The 23082-nt window shown below is 34.4% G+C and overlaps 1 protein-coding gene across 4 annotated transcripts in view; it reads left to right on the top strand.

The window, feature by feature from the left end:
• Positions 1-49: 49 nt before the first annotated feature.
• Positions 50-23082, top strand: part of Fcho2 (FCH and mu domain containing endocytic adaptor 2) — a 124839-nt gene continuing 101806 nt past the window's right edge. The window contains exons 1-3 of one of the 4 annotated variants that reach the window (XM_048800145.1): positions 50-212; positions 15142-15233; positions 20678-20752. In XM_048800145.1, the coding sequence (XP_048656102.1) occupies positions 180-212; positions 15142-15233; positions 20678-20752 (200 nt within the window). In that variant the 5' untranslated portion in view covers positions 50-179. Of the gene's footprint in view, positions 213-641; positions 764-15141; positions 15234-20677; positions 20753-23082 lie in introns of those variants that run through there. The other 3 variants (XM_015497807.2, XM_048800144.1, XM_048800146.1) reach the window with 3 other exon arrangements.

Raw genomic sequence — 23082 nt, 5'->3', positions numbered from 1 at the left:
CTAGGAGTTCGCTCCGTCGCGGCGGCCGCTAGGTGGCGCATGCGCCCTGGAGGGTGCGGGCCGGTCTTTGGGAAGAAGGCGGCGGCCACGGCGAAAGGCGGGGGCGCCGTGGGGGCCGGGTCCGTGTTTACACAGCGGCGGGCGGGTGCGGACACGGAACCCGGCGCGGCGGCGGCACGATGGTCATGGCGCATTTCGTCGAGAATTTTTGGGTAAGCGCGGGATGCTGGAAACAAGTGTGGGTTTCGGAGTCCGAGGCTTTCGGCGCCCGACCTCGGCCTGCGTGCGCTTCGGGCGGTGGCGGCGGCGGCTTCTCCAGTAGGGCGAGCGTCTTCGGACCGCTGCCTCCCGGGTCCCGCCTGGCTGAGGTCCGGCGGGCGACGGGTCGCTGGCCGGTGGGGACCGCCAGGCTCGCAGCCTTCCTGACCGTGGGGACTGTCAGTGGGGCCCGGGAGCCGCGGCTGGGACACAGAGGGGCCGACCGCCGGCGGGGCCGGGACAAAGCGCCGGATGGGGCGGGAGACGGCCCCATCGGAGGCTCTGGCGCGCGACCGCGCGAGGCGTGCGCGGTGCTCGGACGCGGAGGACGGGCCCGGCACGGAGCCTTGCGCGCGCGCCGGGGAGCGCCGGGGCTCGTTGCCTTCCCGCTCCGCAGGCCCGCGTCTGAGCGCGTCAGCCCCCCACCGTATCCACACGCAAGCCAATGCGGGGCTGGGCTGGATCCACACTTCCTCTTGGCCTCGCAGTTCTGCTTGGATTGTGGGTATGCGCCCGGGACTTTGCCTCTAGGCCTGTTCACAAAGCTCACTAAAGTTGAATTTAATGTAAATGAACTCTATGGGCTTAAATGCATGGAGATTTCCCTTAGCCCTCTTTTCCTCTCTCCTCATTCTTTCCATAGATCTCAACTTAGTATTAGTTTCTTCTTTGAGAATGACTTCTCTGTCTCTCCGTGCTGTGTTTTTCTGCAGTTATTGTTTGCTGTAATGGGCAGTAAGTACACAGTTCAGCCATGTACAGGAAAGAAACATGTTTACTCAGATATTTTGAGTGAATCTTATTTTAATGACCTGACAGTTGCAAGTACTTTAATTCTGTTTTGGCCAAGATAGAAATGTTTCAAGGAGTAATATCTCAGTTTGCAAGGAGGGTATGTTAAATTCTTAATTCTAAGGGTCTCAAGCATAGATTTGCTTAGTAATCAAATCAATTATAGTTACTTGTCTTGAATGCTCCTTGTTTTCCACACACTGCATACATACTAAACATTACTTTTAAAACTACTTTATTTAGATACAATTCACATTCCAAACAGTGCACCTATTTAAAGTGTACAGTTCAATGCTTTTTCATATTTTCATAGAGTTGTGCAGACCATCACTATAATTGATTTTAGAAGAATTTTATCAGAAGAAACACTTTACCCATTAGCATTTACTTGTCATTTTCCCCATGTCCTGCTCTAGGCAAATGATCTACTCTTTGCCTCTCTAGGTTTGTCTGTTCTTCACCTATCATATAAATGGGACTATTGTGACTGACTTCTTTCACTTAGCATAATGTTTTGAAGGTTCCTCCATAAATTGTATTAGTGCTTAATTATTTTTTATGGCCAGATAATTTTACATTTTACTTATCCAGGGAGATGGACATTTGGTTTTCACTTTGGTGATTATGAATAATGCTGCCATGAACATTTTTTGTGCAAGTTTTTGTGTGAACATATGTTTTCATTTCTTTTGGGAATGGAATGGCTGGGTCATATGGTAACTCTATATTTAACATTTTAAGGGACTGCCAAACTTTTCCAAACTGACTGCAGCATTTTACAATCCCACCAGCAATGTCTCAGGGTTCCAGTTTTTCACATGGTTATCCACACTTGTTATCTTTTTAGTTATAATGGGGAGAGGTGAAGTAGCATCTCATTGTGGTTTTGGTTTGCATTTCTCTATGGCTAATGACATTTAGCATCTTTTCATGTGCTTATTTCCATTTTTGTATGTTCTTTAGAGAATTGCCTGTTTACATCCTAATCAAGTTGTCTCTTTGTTATTTGGTTGTATAAGTTCTTTTTATATTCTGGATACACATTTTTTTAATCAGATATATTTTTAAATTTTTTTTTTAGTTGTAGATGGACACAATACTTTTATTTAATCATTTTATGTGGTGTTGAGGATCGAACCCAGCGCCCCACACCTGTGAGGCAAGCGCTCTGCCACTGAGCCAAAACCCCAGCCCCAGATATATGTTTTGAAAGTATTTTTTCCCATTCTGTGGACTATCTTGATAAACAGCCTTTGCAGCACATAATTTTAATTTTGATGAAATCTTGGTAAGTTCTGATTTATTTACTTTTCTATCACCTGTGCTTTTGTTGTTGTATCTAAGAAGCCGTTGCTTAATTCAAAATTTACTCCTGCGTTTTCTTTGTAAGCATTTTATAGTTTTAGATCATTTTAGGTATGTGATTCATTGGAAGTTAAATTTTGTGTGTGGTGCAAGGAATGGGTACAACTTAAGTTTTTGCATGTAGATACCCAGTTCCAGCACCATTTGTTGAAAAGTCTCTCTTTTTTTCTCTATTAAATGGTACTCTTGTGAAACATCACTTTAGTATAGATGTATATGTTTACTTTTGTATTTTTAATTTTATTTCGTTGTTTATCCTTATGCCAGCCACTACCACAGTGTTTTGACTACTATAACTTAGTATAATAAGTTTGGGATTAGGAAATGAAAGTTTTATTCTGGGTTTTTTTTTCTTTGTTTTTTTTGAAGATTATTTTGTCTATTCTAAGTCCCTTGCATTTCTATATGAATTTTAGGACTAACCTGTCAATTTTAGACATGCCGTTTTATAGTGGCAATTTAGGAATACCTTTTTTTTAAAAATCCCCCTATGCATTTGTTTATTTTTTAAGTTAAAGGCAAATTCATCAACCAGGGTCCTTACCTTTAGAGGTTCTGACCTTGGAGATCCCGACATTCTAGGCATATTACTATTATATGGGGGGGGGGTGAGACAGACAGACAGACAGACAGACACACACAGAGACACCTATCAAGGCTGTTTCCTGGCCTTTGTAGGAGAAGCACATCCCTTCTCACTGAAATCTTGGTGGTTTATTGTGTAGGAAAAGACAGGGAAAATTCCCCCAGCCCACCCCACCTTTTTTTGCTGTGATGGGGATTAACCAGGACCTCATGCATGCTATCATTGAGCTGAATCCCCAACTCTAAAAACAGTTTTTTTTTTTTTTTTTTTTTTTTTTTTGTATTAGGGATTGAATGCACTGAGACATATCTCTAGCCCTTTTTAATTTTTTTTTAAATTTTTTTTTTTTTTTTTGAGACAGGATCTTGCTAAGTTGCTTAGGGCCTTGCTAGTTGCTGAGGCTGGCTTTGAACTTGTGATCCTCCTGTCTTAGCCCCCTGAGTTGCTGGATTACAAATGTGAGCCACCATACCTGGCCTGGAAACACTTTTCTAAATATATGATTGTTTAAAACATTGTTCTTTTTAATGTTTTGCATATTTTTGATGCATTAATGTTTTTTAAGTTTGCTAACATAGTTTCAAATTGTATTTTAACATTTTAAAGTTATATTTTGTTTTCTATTAATTGAGTTTTGAACATAGCCTTGTTTGTGGCTATTAAAAAAACATTTTTCTATGCTGAAAATTGAACGCAGGGCCTAATGCATGCTATGCAAGCACTCTACCACTCTACACTCCAGCCCAGTTTGTAGTTATTTTCTGAATATTTTTGTAATATTTTTATGTCCCCTGTTTGTCCCTATTAGGAATGTGAATAAACATGAATATCTGAAATCTAGAGAGAAACGAAAATGTAATTTGTTTTAGTCTTTGCCTATTTTCACTGTTGAGAACAAATAGTAAAATAGACTGCATTTCATTTTATTTCCTATTCTGAAATTGGGGCTGGAACCTCAAAATTGGAGCTTGAAAAGCTTTAGAGGAATCTAAATGAGCTAGGAAAATCTAGGAACTAACTAAATAACCAGCTTCTGGGAATTTGATAGTAGTCTGTTTAAAAAAAACTTAAAAATTTACATAGTTCAGGGTCATTTATGAAATAATTCCTTAAAATTGAGAATTTACAGCATCAATTTCACTCCTCCACATTTAAAGTGGCATTACATTTTTTAAGAAATATTTTTCTTTAGTTGTAGATGGACACAATGACTTTATTTTTAATTTATTTATTTTTATGTGATGCTGAGGATCGAACCCAGTGCCTCACATATGCTAGACGAGCTCTACTACTGAGCTACAACCCCAGCCCAGATTTTTTGTAAATTAAAAAAAAAAAATTGTCAGTGTGAGGTAAGGGGAACCTTTTAAGTTTTAGGTTTCTAACCAGACAACCTATTGATTGTCTTCACCCTACGCATATAAAGGCAAACTTTTTTTGTTGTGGTGTTCTGTTAGAGGAAATTTTGAAAGACTGAAACTAAGTTCAAACTTGTTTAAAATCAGCACATTCTTCCTTATTCTTTTTAAAAAAAATTTTTTTTGAAGTTGTAGATGGGCAGAATGTCCTTATTTTATTTTTTCTTATTTTTATGTGATGCTGAGGATTGAACCCAGTGCGTCACACATGCTAGGCAAGCACTCTGCTACTGTGCTATAGCCCCAGCCCTCTTCCTTACTCTTTGTAGTTTTTCTTAACTAAAACTATCTGCTAAATTAAAAATTCCTTTACTTAATCCAGGCTTTGAAGAAAAAAAAAAGGTATTCAAAATTTCCTGCATAGCAGGTGTTTTGTTGCTGATAAGTCAGTTGCCATGAAGTTTAGTGCTATTGATAATCAAGCTGAAATGTTTCTCTTTTATTAAAATTGGACAGCAAAAATAGTTTTGATACCAGAAATCCACACCATTGCCTTTAATGTGTAAAAGCAATTGTTAACCCTTCAAAAGATCATGTGTAAACTTTCAAGGGTTATTAACTGATATTACAGTGAAGTAACTCTGTATTTAGTGCCTTTCTCAAAGAATTGAATACTAGTTTACAATATTTCTGAGGTTATATTAATGTTGTACTTATAGTAATTAAAATGGCTTAATGATTTTATATAAACCTGGATTAACTCAGTAAAAATATTAAAGGAATGAATTTCATAGCTAATCATTATTTAAAGGAAAAAATAGGCAATATGCTTGAGTTAAATACTTTATAAACTTAATTTTACATAGTAATCCTAGTCTATATATGAGGTATTTACATAAAGACACTCAGTATTCTTTAGTAAATGTCACATTGTAGCAAACTGAAGGTTTTAGTTAGGTGACTTTTTCTAGTCAGCAAAAAATTAATAAACAAGTTATCTCAGGTATTTTTATTATGAAATATGAAATTTTCCTCATTTCCCTTTTTAACCAGTATAGAAGTCTCATTTCATTTGTTTGTTACTTCATGGGTATTGCCAAATTGGAGCACTTGGTTATAAATATCCACAATTTATTCTATCATTACATGGGTAAGTTGGGAGGATGAAAATGGTTTTGAAAAATCTGGAATTGCTATTAATAGGATTTTGAAATGCAAAACATTATTTTATATATATATATATGTATATGTGTGTGTGTGTGTGTGTGTGTGTGTGTGTATATATATATATATATATATATATATATATATAGTTTTATTATAAGGAACCAGGGATTGAACTCAGGGGCACTTAACCACTGAACGACATTTTATTTAGAGGTAGGGTCTTACTGAGTTGCTCAGAGCCTCTCTTGAGTTGCTGAGGCTGGCTTTGAATTTATAGTCCACCTGCGTCAGCCTCCCAAACTGCTGGGATTACAGGTGTGTGCTACCATGCCTGGAGCAAAACATTATCATATTTTTGCTTTACTATCTGGTTTGAATTTAGTATTTTAAATGAGACATTGATACACATGTTCTTTGGGGTTATTTATCCATATGAAAAGTTTTAAATATATATCTTTAGAAAATTAGTCGAGATGACCAGAGGAATGCAGAATATAGGTAGTCTTTTTATTACTTATGATTTCCCAATATCAGGGACTGGGGCTGTAGCTCAGTGGAAGAGCACTTGCCTTGCACATGTGAGGCCCTGGGTTTGATCCCCAGCATCACATATAAATAAATAAGAAGATATTAAAAAAAGAGAAAAGATTCCCAAATATTGCAGTTTGGGATATCTGGTTAGGATGCTATCCCATCAGGTGGTATACTAAAACTAAGTACAAATGCACACAGGTGTATGCATTTACAGTTAACAGATTTGCAAATCATTTTACATGGTTAATTTTTAAAAGGTACAAAAGGGAATGCAGTGTAAAATCTCCTGCCATCAAGATCTCCGTAAAGGAAGTCACTGTTACCAATTTCTTAGTAGCTTTCCACAGATAATCTATGTATATATAGGCAAATAACATTCACCAAAAAATGAAACAAGTATTATTGTATAACTATTAGCTAGTTAGCCATGCCCAAATAATCTTCACTGCAACAAACTATGAAAATACAGACTATAGATTCATCTTATTTGGTTCCATTAGTCTTGACAAGTAGACATTCTAAAGTCAAAGAATTTTAGATTTCACTAAATTTTACTGTGAGACCCTTAGGGGTGGTTTGTTTGTTTTGTATTTTTGTCTAAATTTTAAAATAAATTTGGAAGTAAAAAAATCAATAGTGAGTCTGCATAAAGAAGGATTTTTGAATATTGATATTGGAAAGGATAAAAATTTGATGTTTTTTCTAGTCCTGCCCATTAAGTCTTAGACATTCTAATCCTTTCAGAACTGCTTAAATTATTTAGGAAAGGATGAGAAAACAGTTATGCTTTGAATCATCCTGCACATTTGATTAATATAAGCTATTTGGGACTATCTCTTGAAATTATCCTCTTGATATCATAATTCTAAAACAGTTTACAGAAGCACCCTTAGAAATCCAAATGGAAATGTGGTGCCATAGGGATTTATAAAGGAAAGGGAATAAGGATTTGGTTTTCAGTTTTCTAAGTGTGGAAGAATTAAAGGATATTAGAGTTGGAAGAATTTTAGTATTAATCTTGTCCACAAAGTAGGCATAAATTGGCCAGATGTGGGAGAAACAAAAAGACAAGCACAACAGCTGCTAGATTTACATCATTGGGTAGGGTTCTAGAGAATGTTGCTAGAATGGCCAGAGTTAACAAAGATGAAATTGGGAAGTGACTAGTGAACTGTGTGTTGAAATTGAGAAGATATTTATGCTCCTTCATGGAATTGAAGGAATAGAAGTATGGAATCTATGACAAGAATGTTTGCTTGATTTTAGAGAAAAGGGGAACGTATAACATAATTAAAGCAAGTTGGTGGTGATTGGTTTTAAACCCAAGGAATGAGAGTTTTCAGTTGGTTGAAACAAATACTTAAGTACAATTTTCTTTTTAATTAATCTATTGCTACTGATAGGTAAAACACAAAAAAAGTACAGAATAAGAATTACCTATAGCCTCTCCCTTTAAACTTATCATTTTCTTTAGAAATGGAAAATCAAGATCACTTATACTATATAGTTTTGTGTCTTGATACTTTTTAAAAAATATTTTTAGTCATACGTGGTAGATGGACACAATATCTTTATTTATTTTTTATGTGGTGCTGAGAATTGAACCTCAGTGCCTCACATGTTCTAGGCAAGTGCTCTACCACTGAGCCATAACCTAGCCTTATATTTTGATACTTTTAAATGATACTATCATCAAGCATTTTTCTCATATGATTAGCTTTTTGGAAATTTTTCAGTGACTCCATAGGTTTCCATGAAATGGATAGGCTGTTATTTTTGATTCCCTTTTGGATGCTTAGATTCGGCCCATTTTTTCCCAATCATGAATTATGAGGACTAGAGTTAAGTACTGATGTGAACAAGGTGCTAGCTTAAGAAAATGCTCTTCTTTTTCCTGGAAGAATAAAGAGTTGAGAAAGCTGAAATTAATTTCTTTTTATTTTGAAAGTAATAATAACTACTTTGTTTATAGAATAGTACAGAAAATTCAGAATCTAAATTTAAAAAATGATCTCACCACTGCTTGCTTCTGCTGTTTTTTTCTGAACCCTATATGTATCTATTTAGATAGCTTTAAGGATTTAAATGGAAGAGATGAGTTATAATTAAAAAAGATTAGGGAGGAGTAACCTAGGGGTGAGAAAAGCAGTGTTTTAAAAATGTAATTTCTTTCCTTTGGTCAACCAACAAATGTGAGTCACTTTTGTACCTTCAGCAAATAGTTCTGACTGCCGAAAATTGCTTGTTCTACATATTTTAATTACTATTTTTCAGCTTTAACACTATCTTGCCAGTGGCTCTGAAGGATACTTTTAGAGATCCTGACTGAAAATTTCAGTATGTAACAAAATGTTGACTAGAAGAGATTATAACTTGTGATGTCATGTTTATTTAGAGAAAAACTGTTTTTATATGTTTTATCCTCCTCTTAGCAATTTTCAAGGCAAAAATGGCATGGGAGGACTGTTATTGCAGATTTGTTGAATTCCCATCAAAAGGATCTTTAAAGGTTCTTTACTAGAAGGGCTGATCTAAGAAAAAATATCTTTAGACAGTTAAATGTTTCATGATGTTTTTCAGACAATACTGGATAAAGTGACAACATGTATTTGCTCATTAGGTACCGAGTTTCTAATTTTGTGAGTATTCCAACAGAATTGACATAGGTGTATTAAAATAGGTTGGTCATCCTGATCTAGAGTGTATGTATCCTTTATTATCATTAAAAATGAAAAATACAGATTGTTGTATAAACAGAACACTGATACAGTATAGTATCTTTTACATATGTAAGCCATCCTATAAATAGGACATTGGGCAAATATGGTACCTGAGATGCTGGGACAAAATGGGTGTTATATTTTGTAGTGACTTGTCCAAAGTTATCTAATAAATGTCAGTAAGAGCTATAGTAACAGGGAAATGTAGATAGGGCAGGAAGTGATGATATTTCTTTATTTTTCATTTTTCTTTATAAATTTATTTGTTTATTCTAATTAGGTATATATGATAGCTGGATGCATTTTGATTCATTGTACCCAAATGCAGCACAATTTTTCATTTCTCTAGTTGTACACCATGTAGCATCACACCATATGTGCAGTCACACATGTACCAAGGGTAATGATGTCCATCTTATTCCACCATCTTTTGATGTGTCTTAAAAGTATCCTTTCTTTGGGTTTCACCTAAAGCTTTTTCGAGAAACTGAGTCACTTGACTCCTTCTTTTAGGCATCTGAACTTGACCCTATGACCCGGACCTGAGCATAGCCCAAAGTGATCCTTTCTGCCATCTTTCACATATGTACTCTATGATCTTGCGCTGGGCATACCCAGAAATGTGTCCACTGTCATTCCAGTTGAACTGTGCCTCGAACTGAGCATGCTCAGAAATGTGCCTGCCCACCCCATGTATGCTTTCCTAAATAAATGTGCATTAGCTCCCCAATAGAATCCCCATGCTTCCTTTCCTCAGGGAGAGCATAGCTTTACAGACAACTGATGCTTGCTGCAGGTCATATAAGTCTTTCTCCATTCTTTTATCTTCTGATTGTGCTCATTAGATTCATGACCACTAAGTGGAGAACCCAATGCTTTTGGTTACATTTTTATGACTTGATAACTCATTTAAAGATATCTTTTAAAAATGCAAACGAGAGCCTTCCTGGTGTGGCTTGCCTGGAAGTCCCAGCTCTTCAAGAGGCTGAGGTAGGAGCTTGCAGTGTACTGTGGATCAATAGTGGGATCCTGTCTGTGAACAGCCGCTGTACTCCAGCCTGGGCAGCACCCTGAGGCCACTTACCATCCTTAAAAATAATGAAAAATGTAAATCAGATGACTTTGTCCTCTTTAAAACCTTCTGCCCTGCCTGGCAGGATGGCACATATCTAGAATTCCAGCGAGTTGAGAGGCTGAGTCAGAAGGATCGCATGCTGGAGACTGGCCTTGCCAACTTAGTGAGACCCAAATTGCTGAGGCTGGCCTCAAACTTGTGATTCTCCTGCATCATCTCCTCAGTAGCTGGGATTGGATGGTTACCTCAGCACTTGGCTCTTATTCCCTTTTTAACATATGCTCCACCAGGTTCCAGGTTTGCAGACATCCATGGCCCAAATGGCAGTATTTATCTTTCTTTCTCTTTGAGTCTTTTGGTCAACAGTTACTGCCTAGGAAAGGAAATTTGCCATCTTGTTTGATGCAAAGTCCTTATTTGTCTATGGTATCTGAAAGGAAAGCGAGGAACCTGGAGATGGTGAGTGAGAAATCAAAGACCAAGACCAGGTAGAGATACACAGGAGAGTTTATTTGACAGAGCTTACAAATAAAGGCACATCTCTCATAGATGGAGAGAGTCCCAGTTATTTATTTTTGAGGGGATTTGGATGTAAGGATGGTTTAGGCATATTACTGATGATGTTTTATAGGAAGCATCTATTTATCCTTCTCTCACCCTTCCAAAAGTTTTTTTTTTTAAGTTGTAGATGGACACAATATCTTGATTTTATTTATTTATTTTTATGTGGATTGAACCCAGTGCCTCACACGTGCTAGGCAAGTGCTCCACTACTGAACCACAACCCCAGCCCTCCAAAAGCTTTTTTTAAAGATTAAAAAGGAGGTGGCTGGGGTTGTAGCTCAGTGGTAGAGCACTTGCCCAGCACGTGCGAGGCACTGGGTTTGATCCTCAGCACCACATAACAATAAATAAAATAAAGATATTAGAAAAAAATTAAAAAGGAAATTTAGTGAAATCCATCATTTGAACTCATTATACAGTATACAGTCTATCTTCTGCCTATTTTCCAATTTTTTTTAAAAGTCTAAAGCTAAACCTTCTTTTAAAAAAATTTTTTTTAGTTGTAGATGGACACACAATATCTTTGTTTATTAATTTATTATTTTTTTATGTGGTGCTGAAGCTCTAATCCAGTGCCTTATATTTGCAAGGCAAGCGCTCTAGCACTGAGCTATGGCCCCAGCCCTCCAATTCTTACAGTTATCAAAAGTGAAGCATATCCAGGTTTTATTTTTAGTGTTTAACTTACTGTTGACCTTAAAAAGTTTGTTGAAGGAGAAATTTCAAAATCATTTTTTCTTAAAGAATAAATATGCTAGATTATTATGTGTATTTATTTTAAAGTATAAAGTTGTTATCAAATTAAATAAAAAATGTCTTTGGGTTTCAAGAGGTAGACCTAACAACTTATTTAAATGTTTTAATTAGAAATTTCAAGGATGCCTCACTTGTGACTTCTGGAAAAAACTTAAACATTTAAAAAAATATTTTTAGTTGTAGATGGACACAATACCTTTATTTATTTTTAGGTGGTGCTGAGGATCAAACCCAGTGCCTCACACATGCTAAGCAAATGTTCTACCACTGAGCTGCAACCCCAACCCAAATTTAAATATTTTTTAATGACTTATTTATAACATCTTTTTAGCTAAATTTTAGTTTAGTTGTTAATACAAGTGCAAAAATGATATGATAACATAATATCATTCTCATATTAAAAGTAACATCTTGCCTGTGCAAAAAGGATTCTGGATTGATGTACATCAAACTGTTAACTGAAGTCATCTTAATTAGAGCAGGAAGAGGAAAAAAATAGGTACCAAGAAATTTGTTCTTTTTAAAATTTTTTTTTTTTAGTTGTAGATGGACACAATACCTTTATTTTTAGTTTATTTTTATATGGTGATAGGGATCAAACACAGTGCCTTACATGCTAGGCAAGCACTCTACCACTGAGCCACAATCCCGGCCCCAATAAATTTGTTCTTTTAAAGGGCTTACATGATTCTGAATTTATAATCTTCCAAGGATGCTGAAATTACAATTCCCTTTTTTTCTTTTTCATGTTAAAAATCATTTACAGAGATTTTGATTGTTTAATGTTGGGGACTGTGAACCTAGGACCTTATACATGGTAGGCGAGTGCTATAGCATTGAGCTTCACTCCCAACCCAATTTGCAAAGATGTTTGATACTTGTTTGTGTTGGATTATAATAAGATTTGATTTACACCAGGTCATAGCTAGTGGACATTCAATCAGAGTAGTGCTTTTTGTAAAATGCTTTTGTGATCAACTGATAAGAGATCCTATCTAAGTTTGAACCTTCATTGTAATTTTCTTCTTTGGACCAGCAAAGGTATTGATAGCTGTTTTTGCCAGTTAATAATAAAAATTGCTCTGCAAGAATTTTTTGATTAAGAAGGGTAAGCTGAATTCTTCCAGAGTTTTGTTAGCTCTTAACACAAGAACCTAGGAAGGGAAACATATAAAAAACGTGTATTTCACTTTTTAAAAATAATTTTATTGAGATATTTTTTTATATGCCTTATAATTCACTCCTTGAACATGTACAATTCAGACTGGGGGTTGGAGCTCAGTGGTAGAGCCTGTGTTGGATCCCCAGTAATACAACAGAAATAGAAATAGAATTCAGTTCATTTTTTTTTTTTGGCAATATTCATTGATATGTGCAGTCATCATCAAATACAATTTAAGAACATTTTCATCACTTTAAGGAGAAACCTCTGTAACCTTTATCATTCATCCCCTACCTTACTTTTCTACCTTCAAGCAATCCATTTCTCTATTTTCTGTCTATGTATATTTCCCTGTTCTGCACTTTGATATGAATGAAATTGTAATAGTATGTGGTCTTTTGACAACTGTATCTTTCACTTAGTGTAATGTTTTCAAAGTTTCCTCAGTGTTGGAGAATGTAACAATACTTTATCCTCCACACTCCCCCCCTTTTTTTGGTACCAGGCGTTGAACCCAGCAACCATTGAGGCACATCCTCAGCTCTTTTATTTTATTTTATTTAAAAAAATTTTTTGAGATAGGGTCTTGCTAAATTAGCTAGGGCCTCGCTAATTTGCTGAGGCTGGCCTTGAACTTGTGATCTGCCTGCCTCAGCCTCTCAAATTGCTGGGACTACAGGTGTGCACCACTGCACCTGGCCTACTTCATTCCTTTTTATGACCCAATAATACTCCATTGTATGGGTATATCACTTTGTTTTTATCTGCTCATCAGTTGATGGACATTTGGATTATTTCCACTATTTAGTTATTGTGAATAATACTGCTACGAACATTCATATACAAATTTCTTTGTGGACATGTATGTGCTTAATTCACAAGTACTGATCAAATTAACAGATAAGCCAGCTGAAAATGAGCCTGATGGGTACTGATGTACATACCTACACTTAAAAATGTAGCCACTTGGGTGTGGGTTTCTTTTGGGGGGACAACAAAATGTTATAAAATTGATTTTGAAATATATGTGTATTTAATATACTGTCATCTCTTATTCAGGCTTTACAGTAAGTTTTTGACATGGTGACAGTAAAACCTAGGTTCTTTGTTAATCACCTTTTTTTTTAAGTTGTAGATAAAATACCTTTATTTTATTTATTTATGTGTTGCTTAGGATAGAACCCAGTGCCCCATGCATGCAAGGCAAGTGCTCTACCACTGAGCCACACCCCAGCCCTGAAGTTTTTAATAAAAGGATATATATATATATGCGCAAATATATTTATCTGTATGGATATATATGTGTGTGTCTATATATGTGTATATATCTAAATAACATATTCATTTGAAGTATTTAAGTTATTGCTTAATTTGTTTCAAAGAAAATGTTCATGATCAATAAATATCTGTGTTAATAAGTTTGTGAAATTGTATTAGAGAAAAGGAATGCCCCTTCTACTGGGAATTCCTGAGTAAAATGCTATCTGGATATCTGAATTTCTTAATAAATAACTTACTTCTTCAAGGGCTTCTTAATCAGAATACAGATTCTGAAGGTAATTTAATTCTCTTGTGTGCTCAGTAGTCTGACTCACTGTATTTTTTGACCTGGACATGAATGAATTTCCAAATAGAAGAAATAACAAATGGATTTGTAATCAGGCAATGTGTAGTCATTAGTGCCTTCGAAGGAGGTTCCTTGTGCATCATGATCCCTATTAGGAAAAATGTTCTTTCTAAGTTAAGAACTGAGGGGCTGGGTTTGTGGCTCAGTGGTAGAGTGCTTAGCTAGCATGTGTGAGGCACTGGGTTCAATCCTCAGCACCACATAAAAACAAATAAATAAATGATGTTATTTTAGAAAATCCCTAAGATAAAAAACAACAAAACTGAGGAGTGGAGTAGCTAATATTGTTTCCCAAGGTATATTACTGTTATTATATTAATTTTACTCTATTGAATGCTAAATTTACTAAATTTTACTTAATATCAATAAAATAGTAAAATTTAGTAAATTTGGCACTGAAGAAAAATAAACCTGTTAAAGAGAGTTGTTATGTTTATTAGTGATCTTTTATTTCACAGATTAAATTGACATTTCTCATGTTTTCTTTGTCGTGATTTACTAATTTAGTATTTATACAATTACACAGCAATAAAGTGTAGTGATCTGATTCTGTTATTCTAATTAGTTGAAGACTAAGAAAATAGCCTGTTTCTTCTCTTTTCTTAAAATTTTATTCTTTTCAAGCTCTCTCAAGTTTACCAAAGGGTTTAGAATAGGAATTGTAAAGTATTTGTTTTTCTGGTGTCTAATGCTTATATGATGAAAAAATACTATGGCATCTTGACTCAGGTCAAGATTTAGTTGTTTTAAAGCACAAATTCTTGAGTTAGTTTCTTAGTATGTCTCAAAAGAACTGAAATGGGATTTTAAAAGGTCTGTTGCTGATATTTTCTAACTTAATGCTGTATGTTAAAATTTCATACTTATATTCATTAATTATATACCATTATGGGTGATTATGGAATATGAGCATATGTGTGTGCATGTCTATATGTGTATATATAGTAAATTACATTTATCAAAGCATGTAGAATTGCATTGATAACAGTTTAAAATCATACTGTGAATGATAGTGGTTAAATTAAGGAAAAACAACTTACCAGAGCATAAGATTTGTAAGATAAGAATAATATTTATGTAGTCTAGAGTTATTGTATTCTCCAGTCATTTTTTACCTCTTTCTCTTTTGTTAAACTAAATATCTATAAACTAAATATTAAATATCTTTGAATTTTAGGGAGAAAAAAATAGTGGCTTTGACGTTCTCTACCATAATATGAAACATGGACAGATATCAACAAAAGAACTAGCAGATTTTGTAAGAGAAAGGTATGTATTTGTTATAAGTAATTTGTTAAACAATTATCAATTTGAATTATAAAATATAAGTAATTGGACAGAATTTGGTAGGGTTTAGAATAATAATGGACACTTTAAAAAAGTATACTGTAACTACATGTATATATGTATATAAGTATACTGTAACTATATGTATATATGTGTATATATTTATGAATGTTATGTCTTTTTATTTACTTTTTGCAGTACAGGGGATTGAATGCAGGGGCACTTTACTCCTTAGCTACATCCCCACCCCTTTATTTTATTTTAGTTCTGAGACTGGGTCTTGGTAAGTTGCTGAGGCTGGCCTCAAATTTGCAATCTTCCTGCCTTAGCCTCCTGAGTACCTGGGGTTATAGGTGTGTGCCATCCAGCTTACCTATAATTATATTTTAGAGGAGTATTTTTTTTTAATCATCTACATTCCTGAGGGCTGCATAATAGTTTGGAGAGACATTGTTAAATACTTGGTTTGCAAATTACTGCTTAACATACTATTTATGCATTTTTCATTGGATATGTTAGCAAAAGTGATGCAATAAAAGATTGAGAAATATTATAGGATAAAGTATTGTTCTCAATTTCATTTATTTTGTTTTAGATCTTAATTATTTCCTTCTTAATTATTTCCTATCTTTTACTCATTTTGGAATTAGTTTGTTTTTCCTTTTCTAGGACCCTGAGGTGCATAGTATTAGATTATTTGGTATCTTTGTTTTTTTTAAGTGTAGGTACTTAATGCAATAAACTTTTCTCCTAGAACTGCCTTATACTGTCCTAGAGAACTTTATTTTTTGTATCTCTGTTCTCATTTGAATCTAAGAATTTATTGCTTTCTTCTTTCATTTATAATCCACTCCTCATTTAAAAGAGTACTGTTCAATCTTCATGTGTTTATGTGGTTTCTATAATTTTTATTCCTTTTAATTTCTAATTTCATTCCATTATGATTTTATAAAATGCATAGGATTATACCAGTTTTTTGTATTTGCTAAGACTTATGTTGTGACTTAGTATATGGTATATTGTGGAAAAGGTTCCATGAGCTGCTAAGGAAAAAGTGAATTCAGCTGTTCTGGGGGTCATTTTGTAGATGTTTGTTTGTTAGGTCTAGTTGATTTATAGTATTATTTAGATTGGAAATATTTTTATTGATTTTTATGTTGAATGACCTATTGGTGAAAGGGGTACCTTACCACTGAGCTACATCCCCAGCCCTTTTTATTTTTTATTTTGAGACAGGGTCCTGGTAAGTTGCTGAGGGCCTCTTTAATTTGCTGAGGCTGATCTCAAACTTGTGATCCTTCTGCTTCAGCCACCTGAGTCACTGGGATTATAGGTGTGTGCCACAGTGCCCAGCATGACATTTTTGTTTAAGGTGGCTTTCTGGACTTAAAAATCACATTATTTATCCAACAGATTTAATGATTAGTTTAAAATTTTCCAGTCTTTAGTTAATTTAAGTCATGTAATTTGTTATTTAGGTTTTATGGCCCATTCACACACACAAAAATGCTCTTTATTTTTATTATTCTCATACAGTTATTAGTGAAGTTTGTTAAAATTACTTTATCTCAAGGTTGGGGTTGTGGCTCAATGGTAGAGTGCTTGCCTAGCACACATGAGACACTGAGTTTGATCCTCAGCACCACATAAAAATAAATAAATTAATTAATGTCATTGTATCCATCTACAACTAAATATATATATTTAAAAAAATACTTTATCTTGGATAGTTTTTCTTTTGTTTTAAATACGTCTTTTTAAAATTCTAGTTGATGTGGATTTGCTGATGATAAATTCTCAATTTTTGTTAGCGTAATAATATCTTTATCATAATTTAAAATGCTTTTGAACACATACAGAACTGTACAGAAGTTCTTAATGTAAGGAACTTCCATGTAGCAATCACCCAGCCTCAATATGGCTATTCTTGTTATCAAATCATGGTCATTCTTGTTTCAGCTGATCCATATCACTGCTACTAAATTGTTATAAATTCAGTATCAGATTCAGAAATGTTACATTTCATCCATTTACATTTCAGATGTATCTTTAGAAGAGCCTTTAAAAAGCACAACATTTCCTATCTAAAAATGTAGTATTAATTCCTTAGTATCACTGAATATACAGTGAGTGCTCAATTTTCCTTAGTTGCCATGAACATACACAATGCATATGTACATATACGTACACATATGCACATATGTAGTTGATATCTTCTAATTAGTATCCTAGCAAGATCTCTATATTATACCTGGTTGATGTCTTTTTTTGGTTTGTTTCTTTTTCAGGTCTCTTATTTTCTTTTTGTTGTTAAATAAATCAGATTATACTATTTAGTGTTCCACTTCTGGTAATATGTAATGATTTTACTTAACATTTTTACTTACCTTTATATTTCCTATAGATTATTTACATCTAGCATCTTGAACAAATTTCACTTAGTATTCTGAGCAGAATACATAATAGGTGGTGGTGCATACTCTATCAGAGGTGTGTAACATCCTCCATCCTAGGAGTGTAACATCCAATTATATCTGTTTTGTGATGTTAATGATTGTTGATGATCATCTCCTAGATCAATTATTGCCTTAGGGATTTACTTTCATTTATATTTTGCTGGATATAGAATTCTAATTGGCAGATTCCTTTTTTAAAACAAATCTTTGAAAATCATTTCATTATCTGCTGTGAAATGTTAGCAGTTAGTCTAGCTATTGCTCCTTTGAAAGTGACATTTGTTGGTTGACAATGTTTGATTTTGTTTTTTAGTTTTTGGTTTTCAGCAGTTTTATATGATGTAACTAAGTGTTGATTGCCTTTTTTTTTTCTTCATTCTTTTGTGGTGCTGAGGATTGAACCCAGGACCCTCATGTATGCTAAGTGCACTTGCTATTGAGCCATATCTCCAACCTTTTTTTATTCGTACTTGTAGGTTTGTTGTGTTATTTAGATCTGTGGTTTTATAGCTTTTGTCAGTTTTGGAAAATTCTCCATCATTATTTCTTTCAGTATTTCTTCTTACCCATTCTTTGTTTCTTCATATGTTAGACTCTCTATTTCCTCCTCTTTTGTATTTGAGCTTTAGTCTGGGATAGATTTCTTCTTATCTGTCTTCTAGTTATCAAGTTCTCATTACAGTGTATCAATCTGCTATAACAATCTCATCATCTGAGCCAGGTATAGTATGCATGCCTGAATCCCAGCGGCTAGGGAGGCTGAGGCAGGAGGACTGCAAGTTCAAAGCCAGCCTCAGCAGTTTGGCAAGGCCATAAGTAACTTAGGCCATAAGTAACCCTGTCTCTGAATAAAATATAAAAAATGATGGGGATGTGACTTAGCGGATAAGCACCCTAGGTTCAATCCCTAGTACCAAAAAACAATCTCATCCTTTGAGATATTAATTTTGGTTATTTTATATTTCAGAATTTCAATTTGTGTGTTTTTTTCCCCCCTAATTTGGCAAGCTTTCTTCTAGTCCTTTTTTTGTGGTGGTGGTGGGGTACCAGAGATTGAACCTAGGGGCACTCAGGCATGAGCCACATCCCCAACCCTTTTTTTGTATTTTATTTAGAGACAGAGTCTCATTGAGTTGCTTAGCGCCTCACTATTGCTAAGACAGACTTTGAATTCGAGATTCTCCTATCTCAGCCTGCTGAGCCACTGGGATTACATGTGTGTACCACCGCTCCTGGCTCTTCTAGTCCTTTTTAATGATTTTCAGGTTTTTACTGAGATTCTTGATATGATTTATATATGATCTTGAACATAATACATGTACTCAAAGTCTAAGCTTTGTCATCTTCACATTTGGAATCCTGGTAATTTGTTTCTGTTGTTTTTCTGTTTGTTTATGTTATCTTGTTTCCTTATGTGCTTAGTGGTTTTCTGAGTGTATATAAGATGTCTATACAAAAATCCAACATCAGAGTTTGAAGAGATGGTTTATGATTCTTGTGAGTGCTTGTCTATACTTCTGGTTCATCCTTATTTGAAGAGTATTGCATTTATTACCTCAACTTCGTGGGATGGGATTTCCCCTGCTTCCTATCATAATCTTTATAAGTTTTGTTTTCCTTGATCGTGAGACTGTGGAAAGCTTTTTTTCACTCTTAGCTTTTCAGCTACCTCTTCTAGATGCCCCTAAGGATAAAGATGCCCCACATTCCTGACTCACTTCTTGGAGTATTTTTCTCTTGGATTTTGGCATTCTGATTCTTATCTTTGATTGGTTCTCTGGTGCTTTTAAGTCACTATTTCCCCCTTCCATCATTTTCTAATTTTCCTTAGTAAGAGGTTTTGGTATCATACTCACATTACTGTTATTTGAAATTTAAGTGTGTGTGTGTGTGTGTGTGTGTGTTTATTTTTTGCTCTTAAACAAAATTGAGATACTGATATTTATTTCTGAGTGATTTTTAGGTGATCAAAGTATTACTTTTATAATATATCATTATTTAAACAATACCAAAAAGTTTAGAAGAACAGGAAAAAAAACCACAGTGTTATCTGTGAGAGGCAGTTACTGCTACTATTTCTTTTTTATTTAACTATTTTTGGTAGGGGCTGAGTTTGGGAAGAATTTAGAAATGAGCTTAGTTTGGATATTCTGATTTTGCAGTGATGCAGATATCTAAGTGTAGCTAGGACTGGGGCCTTTATTGGGGTAAGAGCAGTGTAGATCTGATTTAGATAGGGGCAGGAAGTTTAACCTGTCAAATGAAAAGACAGAATGTTCCACTATTAAGGAATAGCATTGTTGAGAAGGACCAGGGTAATTATGGAAAAAGGTAAAACTATAACATTCATTGATTATTTATCTGTAGAATAATTTGTTTTTTAACCATATTTAATGGATTTTTAAGCCTAAAATCCGATCCACTAAATAATAGTTATATAAAACACAATTTTTTAGTATGAAATACTTATATTTTAGACCTAATCACAAAATAAGCTCCAAAATTCAGGACCTCAGACTTTCTGCTGGTTTATATTTAGTTGTGTGCAAATGACTGCCATTAGTTTCTTGTTCTGTTAAATATGGATCTCAGTTTTGAATAATGACAAAATTATGTTAAGTACATTAAGGAAGTATTAAATACAAATGACTTACACAATGAATTAGTTTACAGATGAATACAAGAAGCAACACTCTTGTGCTTCCTGTTCAAATAACCATTGGTACTAAAAATAAAAAAATAAATTCATTAAAACTTACTATGATGTAAGTTATTTTAGTTCTGTACCAGCTTTTTAAAGTATATGTGTACAAAAGGCATATAGACCAGAAATTCAGAATTGTATACTATAATTTTTAACATATAATTTGAAGTATCTTTTTGTCTCTTCATTGTTATTGTATTTTGGTAACTGTTATGTTTTTGGTCACTAATTAAGAGATATTCTAATATGGAAATTTGATTCAACAGAGCTACAATAGAAGAGGCATATTCCAGGTCAATGACAAAACTAGCAAAATCTGCAAGCAATTATTCACAACTTGGGTGAGTTAATTTCTTCCTCTTTTTCAGTGTTCATTTAGGCAAAGTTCTTAAGAATATTAGGTTTCTACTTAAGATATAGTAGTTCAGAAATTCAGTGATATACATCATTTAACAATGGTAATACATTCTGAGAATCACATGTTAGGTAATTTTTTGTTATGCAAATGGCATAGGATATACTTACACAAACTAAAATGGCTATAATATCATGAAGTGATATGAGTTTATGGGATTACTGATATATATTGTTTATGTGGTTTGTCATTGATTGAAATGTCAGTATATATGTATGATTGTATTATGTGTTTATTTAAAATATGTCTTATGAATATATTCTTGACTTGCTAGAAAATATAATAATGTTGCTGAATCAGTTAACACAAAGAAATTTGACAATTATTTTTTCTGTATAGTCATTCAGTAGTATATAAATTTGAGATGATGAATGTTACCACTTGTAAAGTGGTAAGTTTTCTATCAGTTAGTTTAAATTCTGTTGTAATATAACAGTGATCTTTAAAACTCACTTAGCATAAACTATCTTATTAGTGGATTAAAATCCATTAAGATGACTACGCAGTGGCTTAGGAAGCTGAGGCAGGAGGATTAGGAGTTCAAAGCCAGCATCAGCAAAAGTGAGGCGCTAAGCAAGTCAGTAAGACCCTGTCTCTAAGTAAAATATAAAACAGGGCTGGGGATGTGGCTTAGTGATCAAGTGCCCCCAAGTTCAATCCTCAGTACTTAAAAAAAAAAAATTCCATTAAGATATCTTTTTATTATAGAACTTTCTTTAAAAATTTGTATTGAAAAAAATATACTCCTTGAAATATGAAAATTAATAACAAAAACGTATTTAAAATGAAAATGTGCTCGTATCCATAATCCCCTGAACCACAACAACTCAGGAAGGAATGATTAGTCTTATTTAATTATCTAAAAATTGAGGAAAGGTTATATTTTAACTAAGATACTAAAATAATTAGTCTGAAAAGATTTTTTCAGTGATTATCAATAAAAAATTCTTCTATATCTGCAGTTCTGATAAACCTTTGAATCCTCTAAAATTTCATGCAAAATTGTGTATAGATGTTAATTTATATTTTCATTTAAGAAGGGTCTATATAAATGATTGCATTCACAAATAATTCTGTGATTAAAAATGATTGAGTATTTTATGTAAGTATTCTAGAGTATGGTTGAATGAATTTGAACAAAAGACTTTCTGCTTTGTGTTTTGGGCAAAGCAGAGTTGGAATCTTTGTTCACTTTTAGTGTAGTGGCACTGTTCATTAGGTATGGGCTAACAGTGTATATCACTAAGAGGCCCTCCTGTAGTCCTGTGCAGTGTGTCTAGGAAGTCTGGTAAATTGCAGCCTTTTTCACTGGAAGAATAGAGATTGGTGGTTGATAACTATTTTTTGTTTTGTTTTTCTTTCCTTTTGTCCTTATTCTTCCTTCTCCTTCCTTTGCTTCAACTTCATTCTTCCTTTTTTTCTATTTCTCTTCTCATCTTTTCCTCCCTAGTACTGGGAGTTGAACCCAGTGGCACTCTACCACTGAGCAAATCCTCAGCTCTTTTTATTTATTTTGAGACAGAGTCTCATTAAGTTGCCCATGCTGGTTTGAAACTTGTAATCCTCCTGTCTCTCTTTCCCTAGTACTTGGGTCTAAAGGTTACACAGGCAACCTTCTCACTTTTCTGACACCCTCCTATTTCTAGAGGCTGCATGCTGGTAAACTTTTCCTGAAATGTAATTTCTTCTTTATTAACTACAGTAGAGGGCCCAAAAGAAACTGGAATAACAAAAGATAGCTTTAATTAATGGACCTTGGTTGTATTATAGAAAATAGTATTTTATCACAGCAGCTTGGGAGGCTAAGACAGGAAGACCATGAGCTCAAAACCAGCTAAGCAACTTAGTAAGGCCCTGAGCAACATAGTGAGAGCCTGTCTCAAAATAAAAAATAAAAAGGGCTGGAGATGTGGCTCAGTGGTTAAGTGCCCCTGAAATCCCCAGTAACTGCCCCTTGGAAAAAGAAAATTCTACCAAATCAATGCAGAAAATAAATAATGTGAACATAATGAAATAAGGTGTGTGGGGGGGTGGGCTGTAAAGAACTGTGGCATGAAATTAATGAAATTAACTCATTTCTGTGTACCTGTGACCCAAAAATATTTTAGATAATTATCCAAGGATTAAAAAATCAAGATCATATCAGTCATATCATCATTATTTATTTTAATACTATTTTTTTTGCCAAATATAGCATTAGTGTTTCCATTGGATCCATCTTAGAACCTTAGTCTTTTTCTTTTAGTAAATTATTCC

This window comes from Marmota marmota, unplaced genomic scaffold, assembly GCF_001458135.2.
Source record: "Marmota marmota marmota unplaced genomic scaffold, marMar, whole genome shotgun sequence".
In the NCBI taxonomy this organism is placed as follows: Eukaryota; Metazoa; Chordata; class Mammalia; order Rodentia; family Sciuridae; genus Marmota; species Marmota marmota.
The sequence above is the reverse complement of the archived record's forward strand: the minus strand, read 5'-3'. Positions and strand labels throughout refer to the sequence as shown.